The sequence below is a fragment of the Notothenia rossii genome, assembly GCF_949606895.1.
Source record: "Notothenia rossii genome assembly, chromosome: 8".
In the NCBI taxonomy this organism is placed as follows: Eukaryota; Metazoa; Chordata; class Actinopteri; order Perciformes; family Nototheniidae; genus Notothenia; species Notothenia rossii.
Window position 1 is genome coordinate 18,507,784 of NC_136906.1, and position 23,155 is coordinate 18,530,938.

General features: G+C 42.0%; 3 protein-coding genes across 5 annotated transcripts; 2 read left to right on the forward strand and 1 right to left on the reverse strand.

Annotated features, from left to right (window-relative positions):
- The first annotated feature begins 694 nt into the window (after positions 1-694).
- samd1a (sterile alpha motif domain containing 1a) lies at positions 695-9,798 on the forward strand. Of its 3 annotated transcripts, none has more exons than XM_079642638.1 (7): positions 695-1,414; positions 3,843-4,191; positions 4,571-4,707; positions 4,808-4,871; positions 6,308-6,389; positions 6,683-6,797; positions 7,552-9,798. In XM_079642638.1, the coding sequence occupies exons 1-7, from the start codon at positions 1,058-1,060 to the stop codon at positions 7,696-7,698; spliced, it is 1,251 nt and encodes a 416-aa protein (XP_079498764.1). In that variant the 5' UTR covers positions 695-1,057; the 3' UTR covers positions 7,699-9,798. The 3 variants fall into 3 exon arrangements, with proteins under 3 accessions (XP_079498764.1, XP_079498765.1, XP_079498763.1); XM_079642639.1 differs by having other exon boundaries at positions 700-1,414; positions 4,568-4,707; positions 4,811-4,871; XM_079642637.1 differs by having other exon boundaries at positions 707-1,414; positions 4,568-4,707.
- tecra (trans-2,3-enoyl-CoA reductase a) lies at positions 8,992-15,336 on the reverse strand. Its single transcript, XM_079642641.1, has 11 exons — positions 14,764-15,336; positions 13,953-14,004; positions 13,805-13,849; positions 13,600-13,703; positions 12,116-12,231; positions 11,855-11,960; positions 11,639-11,711; positions 11,136-11,179; positions 10,993-11,050; positions 10,783-10,871; positions 8,992-10,041 (listed from the first exon to the last, which is right to left on the reverse strand). The coding sequence occupies exons 1-11, from the start codon at positions 14,929-14,931 to the stop codon at positions 9,868-9,870; spliced, it is 1,029 nt and encodes a 342-aa protein (XP_079498767.1). The 5' UTR covers positions 14,932-15,336; the 3' UTR covers positions 8,992-9,867.
- Positions 15,337-17,679: 2,343 nt separating this feature from the next.
- On the forward strand, positions 17,680-23,123 carry dnajb1a (DnaJ heat shock protein family (Hsp40) member B1a). Its single transcript, XM_079642640.1, has 3 exons — positions 17,680-18,259; positions 19,363-19,958; positions 20,060-23,123. Exons 1-3 carry the CDS (start codon positions 18,049-18,051, stop codon positions 20,288-20,290), a joined length of 1,038 nt encoding a protein of 345 aa, XP_079498766.1. The 5' UTR covers positions 17,680-18,048; the 3' UTR covers positions 20,291-23,123.
- Positions 23,124-23,155: the final 32 nt, after the last annotated feature.

Here is a 23,155-nt window from a genome sequence, read left to right on the forward strand (position 1 = left end):
TTGGGAGGCTGGCAGCTGCAATTGAATAATGTAGTTGTGTTCATCCTGTCACATTATGGGATCAATTACCAGCTTTCAGCAACACTCAAAATGTATTGCCACCTTCAGGGTTCTCCTATTCAGGATTCACAAATAGGACATTTGAGATCATGTTAAAGAGCAAGAATTTGAAAATATTAAAGCCACTTCATTATTGTTGACAACAAACAATAATGAAAAGTGATTATTTGAGAGTATAATAAGATACATATTATGGATATGCATTATCCAATTATTGACCATAGAGACCTACGTGTTTATAAAAATGACTAAGGTAAATCATAAGCTAGTCTTAAAACGGCTATGAATATAGATGTCATGTATTAAATGTTAATGTATACAAAGAACAGCAGGTTCCAGTTCAGTGTTTCGAATAACCTTTTTTTTACTGTAAAAAAATCAGTTTCAATCAAAAAATCTAAAATATTTGTAATTTTTTAATCAATCACTTATTGTATTTCATAAGAAAATGCATTATTATATATATATATATATACCGATATATACTGATTAATTAAGGTGTTGGCTTTTATGAACATATTTTATTGTCTACCTCCACAGCTTGATCTAGAGTAGGGCAACACATGGAGCCCAAAACACCAGCGCACACGCCTCTGACTCTTTAACCCGATCTTGCGAAGCTCTACGTGAAAAAGATGGACCACATATGCCCCACCTTCATTCACTACTTCAAAGGCGTTACCACACTTTCTAACTCTTGAAATAAATGGCCACCTTTTGCACCCTTTATGGCGCACATGGATCCGGGTACGCGCGCTCGTCCTCGTCCAGGACAGCTATTCCACCTTAAAGCCCCTCAAGAGTGAAACTTTTCCCTGCAACTCCGTCGGTCCACCTTAAGCGCACACGCAAACGCAGGAGGCGTACAGCAAGGTTTCCGCTTCTCAGTTGGGCTCGGACCGCGGCTCACGAAAAACACCGTGTGTAACGTACAAGGTTGACGCACTAAGGTAAGAAAAAAAGCAAGAAGCAAGCGAACCAACCGAGCACAAAAAAGATGTCTGAAGCCGAGTACCGCAAGTGGATCCTGGACACTATCGACTCGCTGCGGTCGCGAAAAGCCCGGCCGGACTTGGAGAGGATTTGCCGAATGGTCCGGAGACGACACGGGTCCGAGCCCGACCGAACCTGTGCAGAATTGGAGAAACTGATTCAGGAACAAACCGTGCTCAAAGTTAATTACAAGGGCTCTATTTCATACCGGAATGCCGCCAAGGTTCAGCGAAGAAGCAGAAAAAAAGACGATGTAACCACGACTGCGAGAAGGAGCGCGGTGGAAGAAGCCAGTCATTCTGACCTGAGCAACGGGGACAGCGCTTTCGGTCCCGTGGACCAGGACGAGGAGGATTTGGAGGTACGTGGAGGTTGATGCGAGGAGGCAAGAGCTCGCATCTCATTGTCATATCAAATTAACAGGTGGAGGAAAAAATCTAGGCACATATATTGTTTGCTTTGGCGAGAAAAACACGTATGTTTGTGTCTACACGGGGAGTGGTGAGGGGAGTGATTTGCAAGTGCACCCAAAACTGCCGCAGACGGGGAGCGGCGGTTCGAGCGCTGCCTAGGTGGAGACGAGAGAAAAAGACAACAGAAGGTGCGCTTATAGTGAGAGTGTAGCATTGTTAAGCGGGAAAACACTTTTAACGGGCGGGTCAGAAGTGTAATTTGTAGACAAGAAAAGTTGCACCGTCCTGCCAGTCTGCAACAACCCGAGCCACCATTATCGGCAGCAGAAAGCGCTTTTCGAGCCCCAAACTCGGCGTTGAGCGAAGGGGAGGAGGACTCTGCCAAGCTAGCGAGAGAGTAGCAGACGTAGCCCGGAAGTCGTAAACATTCGCCTTCAAAATAAGAGCGTCAATTCATGTGCTTGCTAGTGAGGCTTTTATTTTGGAAGCCTGGGCAGGAAATACAGTTTTTCATTATTACCACCTTAGTATGTGGGAGTGGGTGAAGGAAAAAAGTCTCAAACACCGCGGATGTAGGAACCTGATGGGGGACGCTGGGACATTGTGTGGATGTTGACGAGGACATCCATTCCATGCAAAACACCAAATGTCACCAGAGCCATATCCTTGCCATGTCTGCCCATGACGAAATCACCCCTACCGTCTGGACTTTAAAATATGACCATCACTATGTTTTGCCCCGTAGAACAGCAACACAGTCTAATATTATCATTGTCAAAGTACTCACTATACAGCTATTGTATGTTCATGTATGCACATTGTAGCTGTATTTCAAGTGATGCACGATTGCAGACGCAGTGCTGCCAGTGCATAAAGTCGAACCCCTAGATCCATTGTCGGACACGCAGCCCAGCCCGGTCACGTCTAATGCTTGGTGCTGGATGTTTTTATGGCCTCTCTCGTCCCGCACACAATGGCATCACTTCTCAGTGTCTAGAAACGATGTTGCTGAGCATATTTAAGACAAGCCACATCACTGCAAAGTAATGATACATGTAGGAGCCGGTAACACTGTTGGGACCTGAACTAACGTGAAGCGACCGCAAACTGTTCGTCCAGCAGCGATGTAGAGCGGATCCGATTTGGGTTAAGCTGAGATCAAATTGACTTTGTTCTCTAAAAACGCGTGTGCGTCGATACCAAAAACGAGTACGATTACTTTAAAACAGGCTGCTACTCGGGGCTTAATGCAGAATTTACTTGAATACGAGGGTGAGATGTAGACAGTGACGTGTCCGATAACAGACTCCTTTACTCTACTGTAAATCGTTGACCCGGTGCAAAGTCAAAGTGCTTGGTAAACGAGGCGGCTGATGCTCGCTGCCCGTCGAGTTAAAGCTCGTTTTCTTCCTCCGGTGTGCTTTGCCGTGGCTCGGCCCCCGGGGAGCGCTCCGTTAAAGACCTCGGACACAATGGCGAGGTTTTTACCACGGCTCGCAACTCCATGCGCACTTTGGAGGAAATTTGAGAAAAACCTATAACGCCTCCCATCGGCTCTTTATCTACTCCGTGTGTTAGAATGATCAATCAAGTAGGCCTCTAAAGATCGGAACGCACTGAGCATATATCGCCTGGTTTCATATGAGCCAGGATGAAAATCGTGCTGGGTTAAGATCAGACGGGGGGGGGGGGGGGGGGGGGGGCATGATGTGCTTTTGTGACCGTGTCTCCGTGAAAGTTATGTGAAATGCAGTGCGATGGGTGAACGCCATACAAGCGGCTCTTTTCTCAGGAGCGGGGCGGGCTTTAGTGCGCTCTTGTGCTCGACTGCTGGGTCTTGGACACGCAGTCGCAAACAAGGTATTTTTTTTCTTACTCAGGGCGCCGTCGACAAACCCCCACCTCCCACATAACGAAAGGAATGAGTGCGTATGTTAAAAACTACTTGTATGCAACCAGACACCTACACATCCAAGTGTTTAATTGCGTAGAAACGCGTTTGCGGTTGAAGGACAGTCAGTCTGCGGAATGACTACTGCACCGCGGAGAGCCTTCAGGGGCAATCATTCACCAGAGCGGTCACATTGCGACATCTGTATGGTGTTTTCATGTGACATTCGCAGCCTGCAATTAGTGCTCAGGCACAGGCTTTACCAGCTTTTTAAGTTGTTGTCAAAATAATGAATTCATTGTTGAGTGTCTTTTCTCTCACTGGGTTAATGTTTTCTAATCCCCTAAAGCTGTTAGTCTTTGATTGAATCAACGGAGACAATCAGTCATGCCTGACTTGTTATTATTTAGTTTTTTGATGGTGTTTTTGTTGGTAGATTATAAATACAACGGAATGAAAATCATATGTTGCACTTCTGCTGCTAGGCTGACACTTCAATGGCAATGGACACGGACAGTAATGTAGACGAGGAGGGGGCTGATGAGAGCCGGGATGGGCAGGACGGACCCTCTCCTGGCCGCCCTGAGGTAGATGCCAGTGTGCGCTGTGCCCCTGTGCGTGCCACCTCGGCCCCCTGCTCCCCCTCTGGCACTCGGCCTGGCCCCGGCTGTGGACCCGTCTCCGGCCTGGACAGTGCCTCTGTACAGAAGGCTGGTGAGAGGCCCAGCTCCTTGCCCCCCCCCAGCCCCAGGGCCCTCACACACAATGACTGGGCCTATCATTCTGCTGTGTGCCCAACGGAGCGCCAGCACCCAGGAATGCAGAGGGACAAAGGTATTCACACGGCTAGAGACTGTCTAATGTGCACACCCGGTATTATGGGGCTCTCAAATATTGCTTCATGTGCAAGACGTATGCTTAGTTGTGAATTGGGATGGGAGCTGGATGGGTGACATAGTTGTTTGTTTACGATACAAATGCCTCAGTTAATGTTAGCAATACATTTCCCTGGCTAGGCAATCACTTCCTGCAGTAACACAAGCAGTCATCCATCAGCGTGTTTTAACAACTTCATAAACAGTGTTAAAAAAATAAACACATTTAAGAAGTCTAAGATTCTTTAGCTTTTGATAGGCACTTACATTTGCATAGAATGTAAGTCAGGTGTGACAGTAATAATGACATCAGCATGTGCTTACTCTGTTGGCAGCAGCCACAAAGCCAGCCGTCCACTCTGCAGCTACCAGCCCCTGCGCTTTAAAGAACAACGTGAAGAAAGAAGATGGAGGCCAGGCGGTGGAAAGTGGCCTTTCATCCGACCAGTTGGTACCAGACTATGCAGCAGGGCTGGTAAATAACAACACCACCTCAACGTCTGCTGCTCTTTTTACTTTCCTGCTTCAGACTTCACATTTCATGTATCTTTTTTGGTTCTGTTTTGTTTCACCAGCAGGAAGAAACCAGGAATGTATCGGATGCAAGACCACAGGCACTGTCTTTGCCATCTGACAACTGTGAGTAACATAGTGTCTCATGTTTTGTTTTTATAACTGCTGTGTAGTCGCATCTGTTTGGCCCAGAACAAATTGATCACTAGTTTGCTCTTTAATCTTCGGGAAAAACACACCTAAGGATTAAGGTAATGACAGCTTATGTTTCAAATAACGTTCTGACTGGTTGGCCTTTTTGACTTGAGCTTGCCTTGAGGCTTGCTCAAGATTTTCTGAATGCCTCTCAAGCTTCTCCCACTACCTACTGATCCAGACGGTGCTTACTTTGACAGTTAAAAGTTGTTGCTCAAAACACGCAGCACCTCTCTGCAGTAATAAAAGCTATGCTAGTAGAGATGGCCTGTAGACATGATACACTTTTAGACAATTAAGAAGATTGAAATGCTAAAAGCTTTAAATGGCTCTACGGCAATCGAAGTGCTTACAAATGGTTTACATTTAATAAAAAATACATACAAAAATAAAAATAATAACATGGATTGTTCCCTCCTTAGTGGGACATTACCAAGACAATTCATAGCAAAAAACTAGCATGCCATATAAGAAAGTAAACTGCCATGCCACAGTACTTTGAAAGGGTTTAGCTAAACCTTTTGAATCTTGAATCTAGAAGGATCTGCACTCACCTAAAAACGAGGCCTTCTTCCCTGTCATACATCACATGCATGCGGACAGTCCTGCCAGCATCTTGTGACGGTGGGCAGGTTCTGTATAGTAATGGTGCTGTATCAACTCCCATTCACTGTACCCTCATTGTACTGAACCGTGAACAAACTCTAATGGAAAAACATACTGTACCGTGAAGGGGAGGACTCAGTGAGGGATACTAGTCCCATGGAAAAGGCATCACTTCCATTTCATCACAACTCTGCTGCTGTTTGTTTGCACCACTCAATAACAGGGATAGGAGGCTGCACATTTTAAACTTTTATCAACGGGGGCTCAGGGTTGGACTCTGGCCTGAGGGCCTTTCTGCATGTCATTCCTTCTCTCTCTCTCTCTCTCTCCCCTTTAAAATCTATTTATCTATATAAAGGAAAAATGCCTAAAAGATAATAACAAAAAAAAAAACAACAAAAGTTACAAATATGGTTCCCATGTAGGCCATTGTCTTTGCTCCCATATCCCCATTTTCCATCAAAGATTAATGTACTTATGCCGTTTTGGAAAAAACAGTAAAATCAGGAAATAGACCCTATAAATAAATTATAATAACTGTTCAAATCCCTGTTGATTTGATATATAAACCTCAACAGGCGTCACCTTGCTTTAAAAATGATAACGTAATGTTTCCATCACTGCCTATCAGAAATGGAGCTGAACACAGCTTGGATTCAGAGGCCGAATGCACAGAAGATGTTGACTTGGATTTGATCATTTATTGGCAATGTTTTGTTCTCACTTTAATGTAATAATGTATACTTCTATTTTGTTTACAGGTACATTAAAGAACAAGTTAGATATAACGTCCTTCCCAGCAGAAGAAGTCAGTCTTCTGAATGGTGTTAAAGATGATGAAGTGTGAGTATCCTTTCACTAAGCAAATCATTACGTCCTCAACTGGAAATGCATTTGACCAAACAATAAGATAATGTCACTTATCTTTCTACAATGTTTTATACACTTTTGACTTTTATTCTGAGTTAGTTGAATCATTGATTTACATATTTCTTAGGCACAGTCATTTCAATAATTACGTGACCACACAGAAGGTCACGTAAAAGCTTTGACAAAAAACAGCAACAAAGTGAGACATTAGCTTTTGAAGAAAGCTCACGCTGTCTCTTATTCCTTTGTCTCTGTTCTAACTCCAGCTCTGTGAAGAAGGAGAACATGAGCCAGAACTTGATGCAGTGGACTGTGTCAGATGTGGCCAGCTACTTCTCAGCTGCAGGCTTTCCAGAGCAGGCTGTGGCGTTTCGAACACAGGTTAGTGCACCGCCTCAACGCTGCCACTGGTGGCGCTACATGTAAACTGAAAACCATGCATATCCCATCGTCCAGGGCATTTGTAAAGGCAGATTGTATTTAATGTTTCGCACGGTCCAATAGTAATGTATGCTGTGGCGAGTAACCATTTATTAGTGAGAAGAAAGCTGGCTGTGGAGAAGTGACTAGGACAAATTCTATAAAACATGATTTTAGGGTTGAATTAGCTTTCTACACATTGTGTCCTGGCAGCTATTTAATAATGAAATTAGTTACATTAAAGCTGCAGTGCGGGGCTTTTCCATATAAATGAGCGTCTGTTACATTGAAGCCCTTGCCAAACAATTCTTGCTATGTTGATCAAGCCTATGCCCACCAGATGAATCTCTCTGTATTTGGTAGAACAATGGAGTTGTGGTGTCTGCCATCTGTGGCGACTTGGCCGTCCTGGCACTCGTATGTCTGCAGGGTTGCTTGCAGCATCTCCCTAAACCTCCAGTAGAGTCTTCCAGTACAAATCTTTTGAATGGAATCCTTTCTCTAAACACCACTTTTTCTTATTTTTGCTTGAGCAACCTCTACATGCACTTCTGCCACGCTCATATCTGCTGCTGCATCCTTTGGTCTCTCCCTTATGGTATTCACTTTCCCAGCCAGAGGGGGGAGACAACACTCAAGGTTTAATAGATGTTAAGCCTTCAGAACATGCCTTTTAACCATATGCTCCCGATGCTAACTGAGCTCTCTCCCACAGGAAATTGATGGGAAGTCCCTTCTCCTAATGCAGCGCAGTGACGTTTTGACTGGCTTGTCTATCCGACTCGGCCCTGCCCTCAAAATCTATGAGCGACATGTGAAGGTGCTGCAGAGGACCCACTTCCTGGAATACGACGACGTCTGAAGTGGGATGCACATAACAAACAGACAATGCTGCATCGACCCAAACATTCATGCAGTGCCTTCTCCCATCTATATACTACCACCCACCTTCATATACTGAATATGTAAAGGGTGAGTGGGGGGGGGCGGCCTGCGGTGGAATGATCTTTCACTGTGAATGATCAGAAACTGTAAAACAGTCATCCTACCTCTCATTATGCCGTTCTAGTTTTCAAATGGTTTTCATTTCAACCGTGCCGTTAAATTGCATCGTCAAGGGAATGGACCGGTACGTTTAGTCATCTTTGGAGGAGCAATGACTTTTTCTGCAAAAGATGGATACTGCAGCCATTGAGGCGGACTGAGACCTGCACCAAGTGGACCACCTATAGGTGAATGTACCCACAGACATGCTGCACTGCACCGTGCTGCCAGCAAAGCGTTACAGCTTTTGATTCACACAAAACTTGTCTGTTTCTATCTGACTCTAAACCTGATTTCCTGCTCGATCTGTTATGATACCTTCTATGAGTCCAGAAGCTCTTTTGAGTCACACAGATACACATAGAGCACATCTGTTGTGAGATTTCCCTCAAATCCGTTTTTGCTGGGGAAGTCAGACTATCCATATCTGCATCACAAGTCTGATTCCTGACTCATCATGCTACCAACAACTGCTGATGTTGGACTATGTTATGTGTAACCAATATGATATACCACTACCTGCTGGGAAGGCAATATGTTTGTTTGTTTTCATCTATTTTTTGTATCTTATTCAGTTCTGACTGTGGTCCAACTATTAACATTTTGGGGAACAATTGCAGACCAGAGAAATGCGGGGCCTAATGGAGTTTGCTTACATACATGTTATTGTTATACTGAATATATGATTTGAAATGAAATACAGCTGCTTAGTGCCTGTTTACAGAGCAGGTATCTTGATCAAATGCAATATTTTAATTTATCATCCATTCATAAATTGTCCAGTGTCTCTTTTGTATGTAAGCTAGCCTCTTGAATTGTAACATTCCATAAGCTGTAGTCCACATGTCCGATGTGTTTTGCCCCCTTTTTATCTGTAACGAAACACTTCTTCCAGATTCACGAATAAAGCTTGTCTCTCGGTTTAGTCAGTTCTTTTCTTATTTATGACACTCCTCATATCAACAATATGCATAAATATATGGCTACAGTAGGTCAGAGTTGCCCTCAGACTGTGTAAGGGCACACTCAAATATTGTAGACAAACTTTAGATAAAGGTTGTGTTCAAAACTGAATAATCTCCTCACACAAACAACGCAGCAGGACGCCAAATACAATAAAATAAAAGTTCCTGATTTTATTTGAAGGTTCAGTCGGCGCAGCGCTCTGTTATGCACATTCAGTGAAAATGGAATTGCAAAGTAAATTATTTAGGATGTGTTTTCAATGACCTTATCCAATCTTGGAAAGCACCACCATTCAAAGTTTAAGTCTAGTATTTTAGAAACTCTTTAGATCAGTTCAAAAATAAAAGAAAGGTGCAGCAACTTCATATTAAGTATGTCAAACTCTGAAGATAATTTAATGACAGTCACTTTTCTTTTCACTACTTCTTAATGAACATTATAATCATCTGTCAGAGTTTTCTTACTAAATGAGATATGCACTTGTTCCTTCTACTGAAATACAGTTGTATCTTCAACCATGGTGGAAATGTGGTAATTGGCATACATTTTCTGGACCAGATAGCTCTAGTGTAAAGGTCACTTGAAACAGCAGAACTCTGCATGAGGCCACAAAGTTGTCAGCTCCAGGCTGCACACTAGTTTGACAATGCAGATTAGCTCTGTGGGAAACTCCACTGATCAGGTTGTGATTCTTACAATAAAATGAAACAGCACCTCAAACATGTTAAAACTTATCAAAGTAGCAAAACAAATGTTTCATCCTCTTGCTCTTCAAGATCACATTCAACATTAAATTAAGACTTTGTTGCATTTAACTCTGATGGCGTCTATTGCCTCTCACAGTCCTGCATTCGTTTGAACACTCAGAGTAACCATAACCGTAAAATGGAGTCCAAATGACCGAAATCCTTCCGACCTCAGAAGACACTTTCTGGCATCCAGTGGATGGAAAGGCCTTCAAAAAGTAGCCCATCAGAGAGGGGTGGTTGTGGGTAGAACCTGTTGTTTTCTCTGGCAGGCTTTAGAGGATGAAGGGGAGTATGGAGGAGCGCAGGGTGGGATAATCTCTGTACTCCTTTAGGTAGCCGTAATGTTTGCCTTTGGCCCACACTGTCATCTGGATGAAGCCCACAATGGTGAAGAAAGCCACAGGCACACACTGGGTCATCAACGTGAAGCCGATCCAGGTGCCCAGCTGTGACACACACACACACACACACACACACACACACACACACACACACACACACACACACACACACACACACACACACACACACACACACACACACACACACACACACACACACACACACACACACACACACACACACACACACACACACACACACACACACACACACACACACACACACACACACACTCTGAGATTTCTAAAACAAGTGACAGGCATAACCAGTAGATGGCAGCAACAGTTCATTTTATAGGGCAGGATTTTGCTAGTTGTTGAACAGACAGGCAGACAACAGTTGCCATTAGTATTTCAGGGTTTGAATGTGCAATGCTACTCGCTGCAAAATACAAGAAATAACCTAACTGAGAGAGAGCGGGGGAAAAAAACTGTGATAAAGAAATTATTACAAACAGTTTCCTTGTTTTAAGATGTTCAGAAGATAATTCATTTTAAAAGCCATCATTTAGTATGGCATCAGGTCACCTCGTAGTTTTACTGCCTGAATGTGTTTGTTTGTATATGTTGAGGTGGCTGTTGGTGTGCTTATAGATTTGTTTTTTCGTTCGTGTTATAAAGACATAAATTAATGTTTGTCCTGATGGTTGTTCTGCGCGTTCCTTGTTTAATAAAGCCAAACAAATTCTAATTACTCACGACAAACGTACAATTAGTCTATTCTATCTTAAGACGGACATATTCCTTTCATTTTTCCAGTCAGAGTGTAGGGCTACTTTGCTTTACCTCATATGTGTAGTTTGGACAAGAGACCAGCCAAAACATCCAAGTGAAGGGATTTTTCGTCGGGTAAGGAATCTTCTTTGTTTTTGAACCTGAGATGAAGTGTAAACACACAAAAAAATATTGAAGTGTTCTGTACAATCTGATGTTTTTTTTAATTAGAAAAATTAGGTTTATGGCTAACCCCTATGTGCCTTATCAGAAAAAACTTGCCTGGTTGTTTGAGGTTACGTAGAGCCACATGGATGGAAAAGTTTCCTACTTGACAGAACTGTGGGAGTAAAGACATCCAAAGATGATCAGTTTAATGTTAGGAATATTATTAGAGACATAAATATATCAGATCTAAAACTTACCAAGAAAATATAAAGTCCTGTATTCACCTGCTGCTGCCCATAATCTGTGGATGTATAGCAGAACCATTGATGAACCCACCCATGGGCACCTGGGACTACTGTATTCTATACATATTTCATTGTGTTTCAGAAAACATAAGTAGTGTAATGGGTCCAAAGACTAAATATAACATGACAACAGATGGCTGTATCTCAAAAACTTCAGAAACACAAGGATCCAATTTGGTATCTATGCACTCATAACAAGATGAATATCTAAGACTTGCTGATGTTCGTTATAGAGATTAATCTGGGCAATATTTAATAACTAAATGTTAGCATTTTCATTCTTTTTTTTTAATTCTGTTGTTTACTATTGACAAAAGTGGGATCTTTCTTGTAATCTAAAATTCCATTGTAAACCGTTAGATACTTGCCCAAAGTATGGCTGTACCAGATTAAAGGACTGAAGGCCAATCAGAACACATGTTGGGGTATTTTCTTCTTATCATATCTGCACTTACAGGGAGTGGTGTAGAGAGGGTGGTTAATGTAGTACGCCATCCAAGCTGCGGTGCACCAGTAATAGCCACAGTTCTAAAATAGAGGGACAGACATTATTATAAGTCATACTGTTCCGCATATGGTCAGATTTCTGCGAATAAGAACAAAGCCACACATTTTAACACACAGCTAATCAGACATTCAGAGATCAACATACAACTATGGAGCTCGCTCACCTTGAATATGTTTCTGAGGGGCATGGTCCCATGGGAGATACGATGGACAAACATGGTCTCCAGGATCCTCTTGATGTAGTGGAAGGAGTGACACATGCAGGCCAAGCTGCAACAGGACACACATACATGATGAGCTGTGATTAATACATCGCCAAGCTGTACTCCATTACCCTGAGTCAGCAATAACCTTTATAAGTGTTTGTCTTCTGTGATACACTGCAGCAACATCGAAACAAATCCCCAAAAGAAGCTGACACTCACTGTACGACCCAGTGCTTGCTGCTGGTGAAGTCATATTTGGGGGAGTAGATGAAGGGAAGGTGGAAGTAGAACATTAAGTAGATGATAAGTGGGCCAACACACTCTGTCAGGAACACCTGAAGTGAGCAAGAAAAGACAGAAAGGCTTTGAATAATCTAGCAACCAGTCACATGAGAAAATAAAAAAAGAAATGCAGAGCTCATGAAAACCGTTACAATAAACGGCTGTAATGATTAAAAGCTCTTAAAAATACAGCTACCAGTGGAATTAAGTATGTTCTCCTTGTTAGATCAACACTCTTAACTCTCTGTCAAAGGGAAGAATGTGCACCTGACACCAGTATGGCTCAAGCTTCTCTAGTAACCCGCGTCATGACCAATGTCAAATCCGTCTTAAAACAAAAACAGTCTGTGTAGTTGTACGACCATTTAGTGCCATAATGCCCATGGAAAAAACAAGACACTAAGGCAGCTTGTAATACCAGCTTTCCACAAATGATATTATCAAGCGCAGCAGCACAGCTGACAGTGAAATCGATCCCTGAATCAGCACCTCCAGCAGAGCCCTGGCTCAGCGTGGCGCGGCCAATCGCTACTGGTTATCTCTGCGGGGGCACAGCAGGCTCCTCCACCCACAGTGGCACAAGTCGGCAGCCTGGCAGGGTGCAGGGTGCAGGGTGCAGGGTGCAGGGGGTTGTATCAGTGTTGCTAAGCACAGGGAATGGATAGACTGGGTGGGCAAGAGTGTAAAGAGGCACAGTGAAACCCAAGTGAGAGGTCAGGGGGATAAACACCTTAGGGAGAAATAGAGCTGTGAGATTATATGTCCTGGGACAGAGGACAGGCACTGCGGCAGGAGGTGAGAGAAAAAGGAACCACGGCAAATCACCTCTATCTGTCACTGTCTGTTGGTATTCAAGAGTTATTGAGTGGGTGAGAAAGTTTCTGTATATATTTAAAGTACAAGAATCTTAAAAGGCCATACCGGTGATTTTGCATGTTTGAGCATGTTAAGTACACATAGTGTATACTTTGCAGGCTATTACAAGCAAGCCTCTTCTGTGATACACTGAAAAAACTGAAACGTTGACTTTAATTAAGTTAATTATGTCAACAAATGTCACTTAACTGTATTTGGTTAGCTGAAAGCAATAATTGTAAGTTGAACCTAATATTTTGTATTTAAACTTCAAGTATTCTAATTCAGTGATAAAAAATAAAATGTTCATTTCATTTATTCACGTTGCTGTTCAGAGCATCAGATCATGAACATATTCAAGAGTAATTTCCTCACTATCTTGAAATATTTTTTTACAGAATCAAAAAGGAAGGTTGAAGGTGGGAAATCGATTTTAAAACACAATTGAAAACAGCTGTTTTTACTGAAACAGCTTACAGTAATGTAGCATGCAGGACTTCATTCATTAACTTAAACACGCAACACATTTGTATGTTCACAAATATTGTGTGTCAGTGTGTACTCACAGTTCCCCATGTGAGCTGGGGTCCGAGGTCACTGAAGTAAAAGCTGGCTGTGGTTCCCACCGGAAGCGTCTGCAGAATTTCCTCATCCCTGAGACACTTGCCCTCTGAAAACATGACAGTTGAGACAATGTCACAAAATGTCCCCACAACACTTTACAATCAATGTGGATTAATGAGGTAGTTATTGTGAAAAAAGCAGACGCACTTGCATCCAAACGCAGGGATTGTCTGGCTGGATACCACTTTGGATCTGTTCAAATGGAGAGGAACTTAACTCTTGGCGTGTTTAAGAGATTCAATAAAAATTACAAATTGGTAAAAATATAACTTTTTTTTTTCTTAAACTTACTCACATGATTTGTGAAACAAAGCTTTTATATCCAAAACAGTGGCAGTTGGCTCCACCTGCAATGTAGAAAAAATACTTAAATAGTGTGACATTAGTAGACTACCATGTTGACATTTACATCTCAATTCACAAGACATGGAGTTCTACACATACAAAAGTATCTGTATCTTTACTGCAAACATTTGTATTCCCTTTAAAAATGTTCATACATGCATTTAGCCATTTACATCTGCAATGAGATCCCTCACGTTTTTTGACAAGACTGTGCACATTTATACAAGGTTGCTAATCGTGTGCGCCTGCCTACTTTTGGCCCAGTGCAGCACAGGCACGCACTCTAGCAAGAACAGAAAATTCCTGTCAGTCGAAGAGGGAATTCTCACCTCCTAACTACAACCCTTGCTCAATAGTAACGTAACTGATAATGGCTGCACTTGACCGAGCCGTCTGTGAAGTACATGAATATCTGTACAATTACCCGTCAGCTCACAGTGTCAACCGAGTAGTTATTGAGCTACAACAAACATGTTTCCTCTGACGTCCCTGCAAAGTGATCACAGTCTCTGCTTGAGCTACTTTTAGAACAGACATGAGATGTAACTTTAAAAGGAATGTACCGGGAGGTGATAAACCGTAGTAATTGATTATAAAATCTATGGCATGCACGTTTTTTAGAACTCATTGTGCCTTTGTAAAGCACTTCTGTGATGATCATGCACTAGTTGTAGTAAGTATTATCAGTCGTCAAAAATCATTACGCTCAATATAAAAGGCAAATGTAATCAGAAACCATTTTTAAGCATCCTGACACTGACCTTATCGAGCAGCAGCAGTTTCTCTTTAGTCTTTAGGTCCACAATCTCCACCTCAAAATAAACAATCCTTTTGGCCTTTTTTGGAGGTTTTGGTTTTGGCCTCGAGGAAGACTTCTTATCAGAATCTCCTGCATTTCCAGTCTTTGCCTCTAAGGCGAGTACATCCATGTTACTGTTAAATCCCAAATGTCAGTAGGCTTGTGAAATATTCTCTGTTATGTCCAAGCACGCTGGCTGTCCTCTGGTATGAGAAGCAACTCCCTGCTCCCCCTCAGTGCAACTGTCAGCCCAACTCAAGCTTGTCTTCTGTGGTGCCTTTCGGACTCTCTGAATAGCTCTCCACCTCCAGAAGAAGTATGTGAGACCATAAAAACGTTTGCCCCCTAGAATGAGAGTATGTATTCAAAAGAGGAGGCAAACGAGCAGGGGGGGGGAAATTAGAAAAAGTGGAAGGAGAGCTGGTCTCAGAACATGAAGTGAACCTGCTCCTCACCTGAGTAGCAGCCTCTTCATGATCCACAGCCCCCCTTCACGCTGCAAAACGCACTGAAGACGAAACCGGATAGCACCAAGACATAATCCACAGAGCGCTATTTCCAAGGCTAAATATAAGTTGCCTGATTTGCTCTACGCCGGCTTGGTAACCTTGGACAGACATATACTAGCCTACCCAGTGACGGATGCCAATGTGCTCTCATTAGACCTATAAGACACATCTCCTCTCTGCCCTGCTCCTCGCTTGGTTACAGTGACGGCCCCCAATAAAAGCCTGATCCATGGGATGAAAGACCTCCACATGCCAACACTTCCCCCCCTTCCCCCGGACCACCTGTGTTGGTGGTATTCTTTTCTCTTTCTGACCTCTCCCTGACAAAAGCAGACAGGTTTATTTCAGAGCCTGCGTGGTTCAAGGTTTGTGGGCTAAATGAACAACACCGCTTCTAAAATACTTCAAGGAGGTTTGTGGTAGGAGGAGGGCGAAGACAATGCTGATTGTGAGAAGATCAAAGATGCCTTTAGTAGAACAGGGTCAACTGATCATCTCACATAGTCAACTGCATAATTCTGTGGTCTATGTATAGCTGGCAGGAGCTGTCAAAGCCAGCAGCAAGCAGAGGTATCACTGTTTGGATTCCAAGATAGTTTTTGAGTTTTGTATCAGAAATATCCCTGTGCTAAACCTAATACGTATTTCACTGATGATCAGAAACATCAATGTATGGAAAAAACCCCTCAAATGTTGAATCCTGACGTAAAGGTGGTATCACTAACATCTGATGTCAGAGGAATGCTGTGACATAAGGCTCCATGGGATCACTTATCCTGAGACTGTCAGTCATTTTAATTATCTTGCAGATACATTCACATTCTGCAAAATAGCCTCTTATTCTCTTACTAAAACATTTGATGTGATCCAAGATTTGTTAAGAATGTTTGTAAATGGTTTATCCTCAGAGTGTAATCTCTCAATTTTCTTTAAGATTTTGTAAATTGTATTCTGTAACTTCATTAAACCTACCCATTTGCTGGCAGACTCAGTAACAGCAACAAGTGTAGAAAATAAAAAGGCACAGAAAAGATACTACTTTGTTGAGGTTTTTATTTGTTTGAATTGTTTCAGAAAGCTTCAGATTGTACAAATGATGCACATTTAGGATATCTGTAGTTGTGAATACAGAGAAGACAAATGATGCAAACCTGCCCTCCCCTTCCAGCCTGCGTACATTTCCTGAGTCAGGAAACAGGCTGTGAAAATCATTTCACGCCCTTGACACTCTGGAAAATTACTTGTTTTAACTGCCCCCCTCTGGTGGGTGCTACAAAGCATTTTACAACAAGTGCATCCAGTGGACAACCATGGGCAGTTACCTTCCACAAACAAAGTTAATTTAGCCGCGCCGGTTTCAGAAAGATCACTGTGCAATAACCCTGCAACACTAAACCGCCTCACTGAAGTAACACATTATTTATACACACTGACAGTGCAATCCCTTTAGTAAGCAGATTGCATGATCTGTATTCCCATCAACAGAGTTTACTCATGAACGACCTATAACTATTAATTAAAACATTAGCCCAACAATATTTATTTCAACATAATTTGAACAGCCATCCACTTCTTGAACAAAACCAAACATACAACTATCCTGTGTGTGCAATTCACAATATATGACAGTACACACTGTTTGTTGTATGTATGTTCATCATGCTGTATGTTTGTTTATTTGTGTTAAGCTTTGTTGATGTCTATGTTTAGCTTTGTTGACATCTATATTTGTTCAGGTGTATTTGTGCTACTTGTGTACCAAGAGCCACTGGAAAAAGTGTCAAATTACTTGTTTGAGTCATTAACATACTTGCAAGAGTTGTTTGTGATATAGGACTTATAAGGATTTGTCAGAGGGAATATAAATAACATATACTATTGTAGAGCTGTTGTAATTCAATAATTTTGCCCCATGTGTGCCCAACAAACTGAATATAGGTTGGGTAAATTCAATCCCATTATTTCTGACTGTAGGCTACTTACCTTATCTTATTGTCATAAATGTAAGGGTTATAAATAACCCAGGTGGTGGGAAAAGTACTCAGTTACTTTACTTAAGCTACAGAATTGTAATCGTTAAACTTAAGTTACTTTATCCTTCTGTAAACCCCTTTCCCTATGGATCAAAAAAGCAGCTCGACGTTATAACCTGCGCATGCGTACACAATCAATATATTACTAAAAGGGCAAATGCCAGATTCAGAAAGTAATGGATATATTCTAGACCCCCAAACAATGCCAGTATTAATCTGAAGAGTTGATAGAGAGTGTTTTCGTGTCATTAGCTTAAATGCAAAGACCAAACCTGAAACTTCTTGATCTCTGTTGTGGTTCAAGCGAAACCGGAAGTTGCTGGCAGTGAACCCTCTCGACTCGGTAGTGATGATGACACACATCATCATCAGCAGCAGCACCAGCCTCTTCCAGAAGTTTCCTCGCACGGTTTCCACATCGGTGGGAACACATGGGTGCTGCTGTTTTGAAGGGGTGTTTTATTTAATGTTACATTTGTGTAGTATAAGTTGAGTGACATCGTCTCGGTGAAGAGTAGGACGCTTTCTACGAACAGTGACTAGGGAAGCTAACCTTGACAGTTAGCTAGCAGCTAGTGTCCGCAGCAGGGACAGCTGTAACCTGGCCCTCAGTCGGGACCACTGGGTGTGATGTTAGCACTGGAGAGAAACTCAAGCGTCATGATGTTTTTTTTTAAGTGAAAGAAGAAGTGACCGGTTGTTGACATGGGTAAAGACTACTATAAAGTGCTAGGAATAGCCAAAGGTGCCACCGAAGATGAAGTAAAAAAGGCATACAGAAAACAGGCCTTACGCTTTCATCCCGATAAAAACAAGTCTCCTGGAGCAGAAGACAAATTCAAGGAGATAGCTGAAGCCTATGATGTCCTCAGTGATGCCAAGAAAAAGGACGTTTATGATCGCTTTGGAGAAGAAGGTAACTGAACTCACCACATAGCTTGCAAGTGATGCTGCAGTTTATTTCATACAACTTGTGATTTTAAAACCCACATAAAAGCATGCATTTGCTCTTGATCAATGTGTTATGTGTATGTGATGTCATAATGTGTCCTGATAACTGGTCATTGTTGCTTCTGGCATCTTGCTTCAGTCACCAGACTGTGCGTGTGTTTGTTTGTTTGTAGGCCTACAATAAGTTTGGCTGGAGAACATGCTGGAAACAACGAGTTCTTGCCTGCCAGTCTGTCAGTATGCCACTGTAATGATAATACTGGTTTAACTGGCTCAAATACATGGGTTTTTATTTCAAGCAGCAAACAGTAGCTCTACTACTATTACTTCCTTGCAACTGTTTTCCCAACTGTCCAATCATTATTTTAACGTTTGTTTTTTAATTTAATACAATTTCGTTGGTTAAAGGTAGGGTATGTAAGTTTGAGAAACCGGCTCGAGATCGCTAGAATTTGAAAATACACGACCGGAGAAAATCTGCCACTTCCTTACAGAGCCCCTCCTCCAACACACACGAACGTGCACATCAGGGCACGAGATAAGTTTGTGCACAGATGGAAGGCTGACAGGCAGGTAGGCCATCCAGTTATTTTAGCCGGGCCGGCTAAAATGATTGGTCGTGCTTTTTACAGTACTACGGCTTCCACAGATGACATTTTTTTGTATGGATTTTTTGTCAAAGCACTGAAGATATTCATTGCTATCGGGATGTTAAGAGCATTCCATGGGATATAACAAAAAGTGTATCTCGAGCCAGTTTCTCAAACTTACATACCCTACCTTTTTAAGTTGAAAAAAGTTACTTACTAATAACTTTTCTACTAGAACCTGGCTGGTATTGGATTCATTTAAGCAGATTTGTATTTTTAAATATAGTTTAAAAAGTCCTATGACATATTCCTATCCAATCTTCGATTTCAAACATAGACACATTTGTTGTGGTTCATGTGGTTATAAGAGAATCGTGGTAACGGTGAATCCGCCTCTAAATGACCTCACACACATTCAGAAAAAAAAAATGGCCAATATTTCTAACATAACCTCTATTTCCTCTGATGTTTTGTTCAGGATTAAAGGGTACACCTGCTAGTGGAGGACACACTGGTCAAAGCTACAACTACACCTTCCATGGAGACCCTCACGCAATGTTCGCTGAGTTCTTCGGTGGCCGCAGCCCTTTCGATCATTTTTTCCCACAAAATGGGCACGATAACATGGACATCGACGACCCTTTTGGGCAGTTTGGCATGGGAAGAATGGGAGGCATGGGTGGCATGGGTGGCATGGGTGGCTTCCAAAGGTCCTTTAAATCCCAACAAGGTGGCCCCCGCAGAGCGCATGAGAAGAAGAAGGACCCGCCCGTCATGCACGAGCTGAAGGTGAGCCTGGAGGAGGTCTTCTCGGGCTGCACCAAAAAGATGAAGATTTCCCGCAAGAGACTGAATCCGGACGGCTGCACCATGCGCAACGAAGACAAGATTTTAACAGTCGACATCAAGCGCGGCTGGAAGGAGGGGACGAAGATCACCTTTCCCAAAGAGGGAGACGAAACTCCCAGCAACATTCCTGCAGATGTGGTGTTTGTAGTAAAAGATAAACCCCACCCGGTGTTCAGAAGAGAAGGCTCAGATATTATCTATCCTGCAAAGATATCCCTCAGAGAAGTAAGTGAACATTGATCGTATTAAATATCAAAGGCTCAGAGATACGCACAAACATTGCTTGTTAATTAAGATGTTGATTATGATACATTGTTTTTCTCCAGGCGCTGTGTGGATGCACAGTCAACGCCCCTACACTCGATGGAAGGACCATCACTGTGTCCTCCAGAGACGTTGTCAAACCTGGGATGAAAAAGCGAATTGCTGGAGAGGGGCTCCCTCTCTCCAAGTGCCCCGAGAAGAGGGGCGACATGGTCCTGGACTTTACAGTGAAATTTCCTGAAAAACTGGGCCAAAGCACACGAGATGCACTCAAGCAGATCCTTCCACCGTAACCAGTGAACAATTCCAGCAACATACTCCTCTGCTTTTTAGACCGGACAACTGAGGCTCAGGGCAGATTTGGTTCGCTCTAATGAGCGTCTAAAGACTTGGAAACTGACAGAGCAGCTTACATAAGGGTTTGTGTGTGCGTTCAGTGGAGGTTGATTAACAGGTTTACATCAAAATATATCGCACATTTCAAACAAATTTGCAAAATGAAACGTGAATGAAAACAAGTTCCATCCACTCCCGTTATGCAATTATGAGAAAATGGTATCATAGAGATAAGTAGCGGAGCAGTCCGGAAACCATTTGACCTTTTCAGAAAAGGGTGCAACAGTAGGTCATATAGAGCAGTGGTTCCCAACCTGGGGGGAGCCAAAGATCGCAGTCGGGACGCCAGGCCTCAGATGATTTGAGGCCAAATATCATCTCTTGACTTTTTAAAAAAGAAAACATTTTTTTACATATAATTGGAAGGCAATACATGATGGTCACTAAAAGCCTTTTCCCTAAATCACAATAACATATACAAAATAATTGATTAATTAATTTGAATAAAAATTCAAGTTAGTAGCTATTAAAGGCATAAAAAGACAGAAATGTATCATTCTTTCTATAGAAATGTTTCTTCTGCCCGTAAAGTTTCCAAACCGGGCTTGTCTGGATAAGCGCATTTTTAAAACATAGTCATTGTCCATGCCGGTTTCAGTTGGATTATTTGTCACAGTTGCTCCGATCAGATCGGTCTCCTCCATTTTGTAGATATTTACGACTTTTGAATCCACATAAACACATCGCCAAAATCCGGCTTACTTTGAGCAAGTGTTTTAAACAGTTTCATCCCTTTGTGAATTGTTTCCACTTGCGCCGTCCTTTAATTTCTTCATACAGCGGGAACCCAAATGAATGAATCCTGAGTCCAATAACCATCAAAGTCACTCCAATAGAGCTCCTTAATGACGCTTTCATCCTCCTTTAACTAAATACTTCACATTCATCCAGTTTGTGATAGTAGTTGTAGCATTGTTGAGACTTTAATTACCGCTGTTGGGAAGGTTGGGAACCCCTGATTTAGAGCACCAGTCCAAGCTGAAAGACAGTGTAGAAACTGGATGGAAATAACCCATTTCTGTTTGCCCTGTATTAACGTGAGGAGGTATTACATCTGGCCTGCGTGGAGCCATTACATTTCATCTGCCGCTCATTCTCAGCCCCTTTAGTGGATGTTGAACTTGCATGATTCATGTACGTCATCATTTATTTGCTAAATCTGTTTCCATTGCACTTTGTCAAATGTAGTTTTTATCTTCACACCATCTCTTTCAGCTGAGCCTAGCATTAAAATATTTGTTGTGGTAAATGAGGAAGGTATAGGATAAGTCTGTATAAAGATACTTAAAAAGTTGTCATGTCAGGTATGGTTGCAAGAAGGACACCCAGTGTTTTTCAAGTAGCAGTTTTTTGGAGTGTTTTTAAAGGAGCACGGAGCCCGCTGATTAACAATACCTCAGGTGCAGTGACGCATGCTTTTATGTGATTTGAACTACATTACCCAACAGGACATGAGTTCTGGTTGCCTTAAGATCGAGTAAAGGCTAAAATACATCCTGAGAGGTGAAATCATTGGATCTGAGTGACCCTCGGTATTAGCACCAAAAAGTACTTTTTGAAGGAGATCAGTGTTAGCCAGATGTAACTGATTAACGTTAAATAATATACATTCTTTGTCAATTTAGTGTTTTAGTTATCTACACTCTTTGTCACAGCAAACGGCAGTTTTTAGGGCCCGATCTCAAACTGACTTTAAAAACCCATACATTTTCAACCGCCTATCACGAGTTGGGTTGCGTGGGTTTAAATTCCAGTAGAAGGCCCCAAGCTTCCCTTTCTAACATATAATAGAAAAATATGCACAACCTAAACATGTGTTCAACATTATAAATGTTCATTTAAGATAAAAAGAACTGATAGGCTCTTTGTGTTTGAGTTAAGGTATCAAACGGCTATTATGAAGGAAAAAATGGATCCCTAATGTTTACTTTAACAATACCTTGTTTACCCAGCTAATTACTTATATAAAACATTTGTGGGAAGACTTTTTGTGCCAAATAAATGTCCATATGTAGTTAAAATATGTCTGTCTAAAGTATGTTGAGAGCATGTGTATATCCTGTAACAGTATGTGTGACTGACAAAGCTTTACTGCACTCGTTCCCTTTGAGGATGCTTAATTTACAGTATTATATTTTAGTTCCCTATGCTATGTTTGACTCCTACGGCCAGTGAACACATTAGTCGTGTCCCTGCTAAGAGAACAAGATGTGAAAACAAACCCTCAAGGTTAAAAGGCCTGCATTAAATATTTGTGTTTGATTATTTTATCCCGTATCTTCTAATGATCCAGGATGTTTAGCTTCTGGAAATATGTAGTGAAATTCCCTAAACTGCATTATTCAGCCCTGTTCACCTGGACTGTCTGATGGTGGAAGTTAGTCAATCAGTGTTGTCTATTTTCCACTTTCAGTATCTCGGCGTTGCCTGCTCCTGTGGGAGTTGTACGTTTCTTACATGTGGTTTAACATGAATGTAGAGATGTGTAATCTCTGTTGGTTTTTTCTTCGCACACTTTTTTCTTTTTAGAGGCAAACAAAATGTGTAAGCATCATCTTGTTTTACCTCCTGTTTATGTTGTTTTTAAAATGCCTCAGGTTGGAATTCAAGATATTTTTAATGACAAAGCTTTTATGAATTGATACTGAGATAGACATTTTCGATAGATCCTTCCTATGCTGTGATGATTTGCATTTCCACATTAAAAAGACTGGCAAGTATCTAATCAATTATGGCCTACGTGTTGTAGTTATTGAGAATGT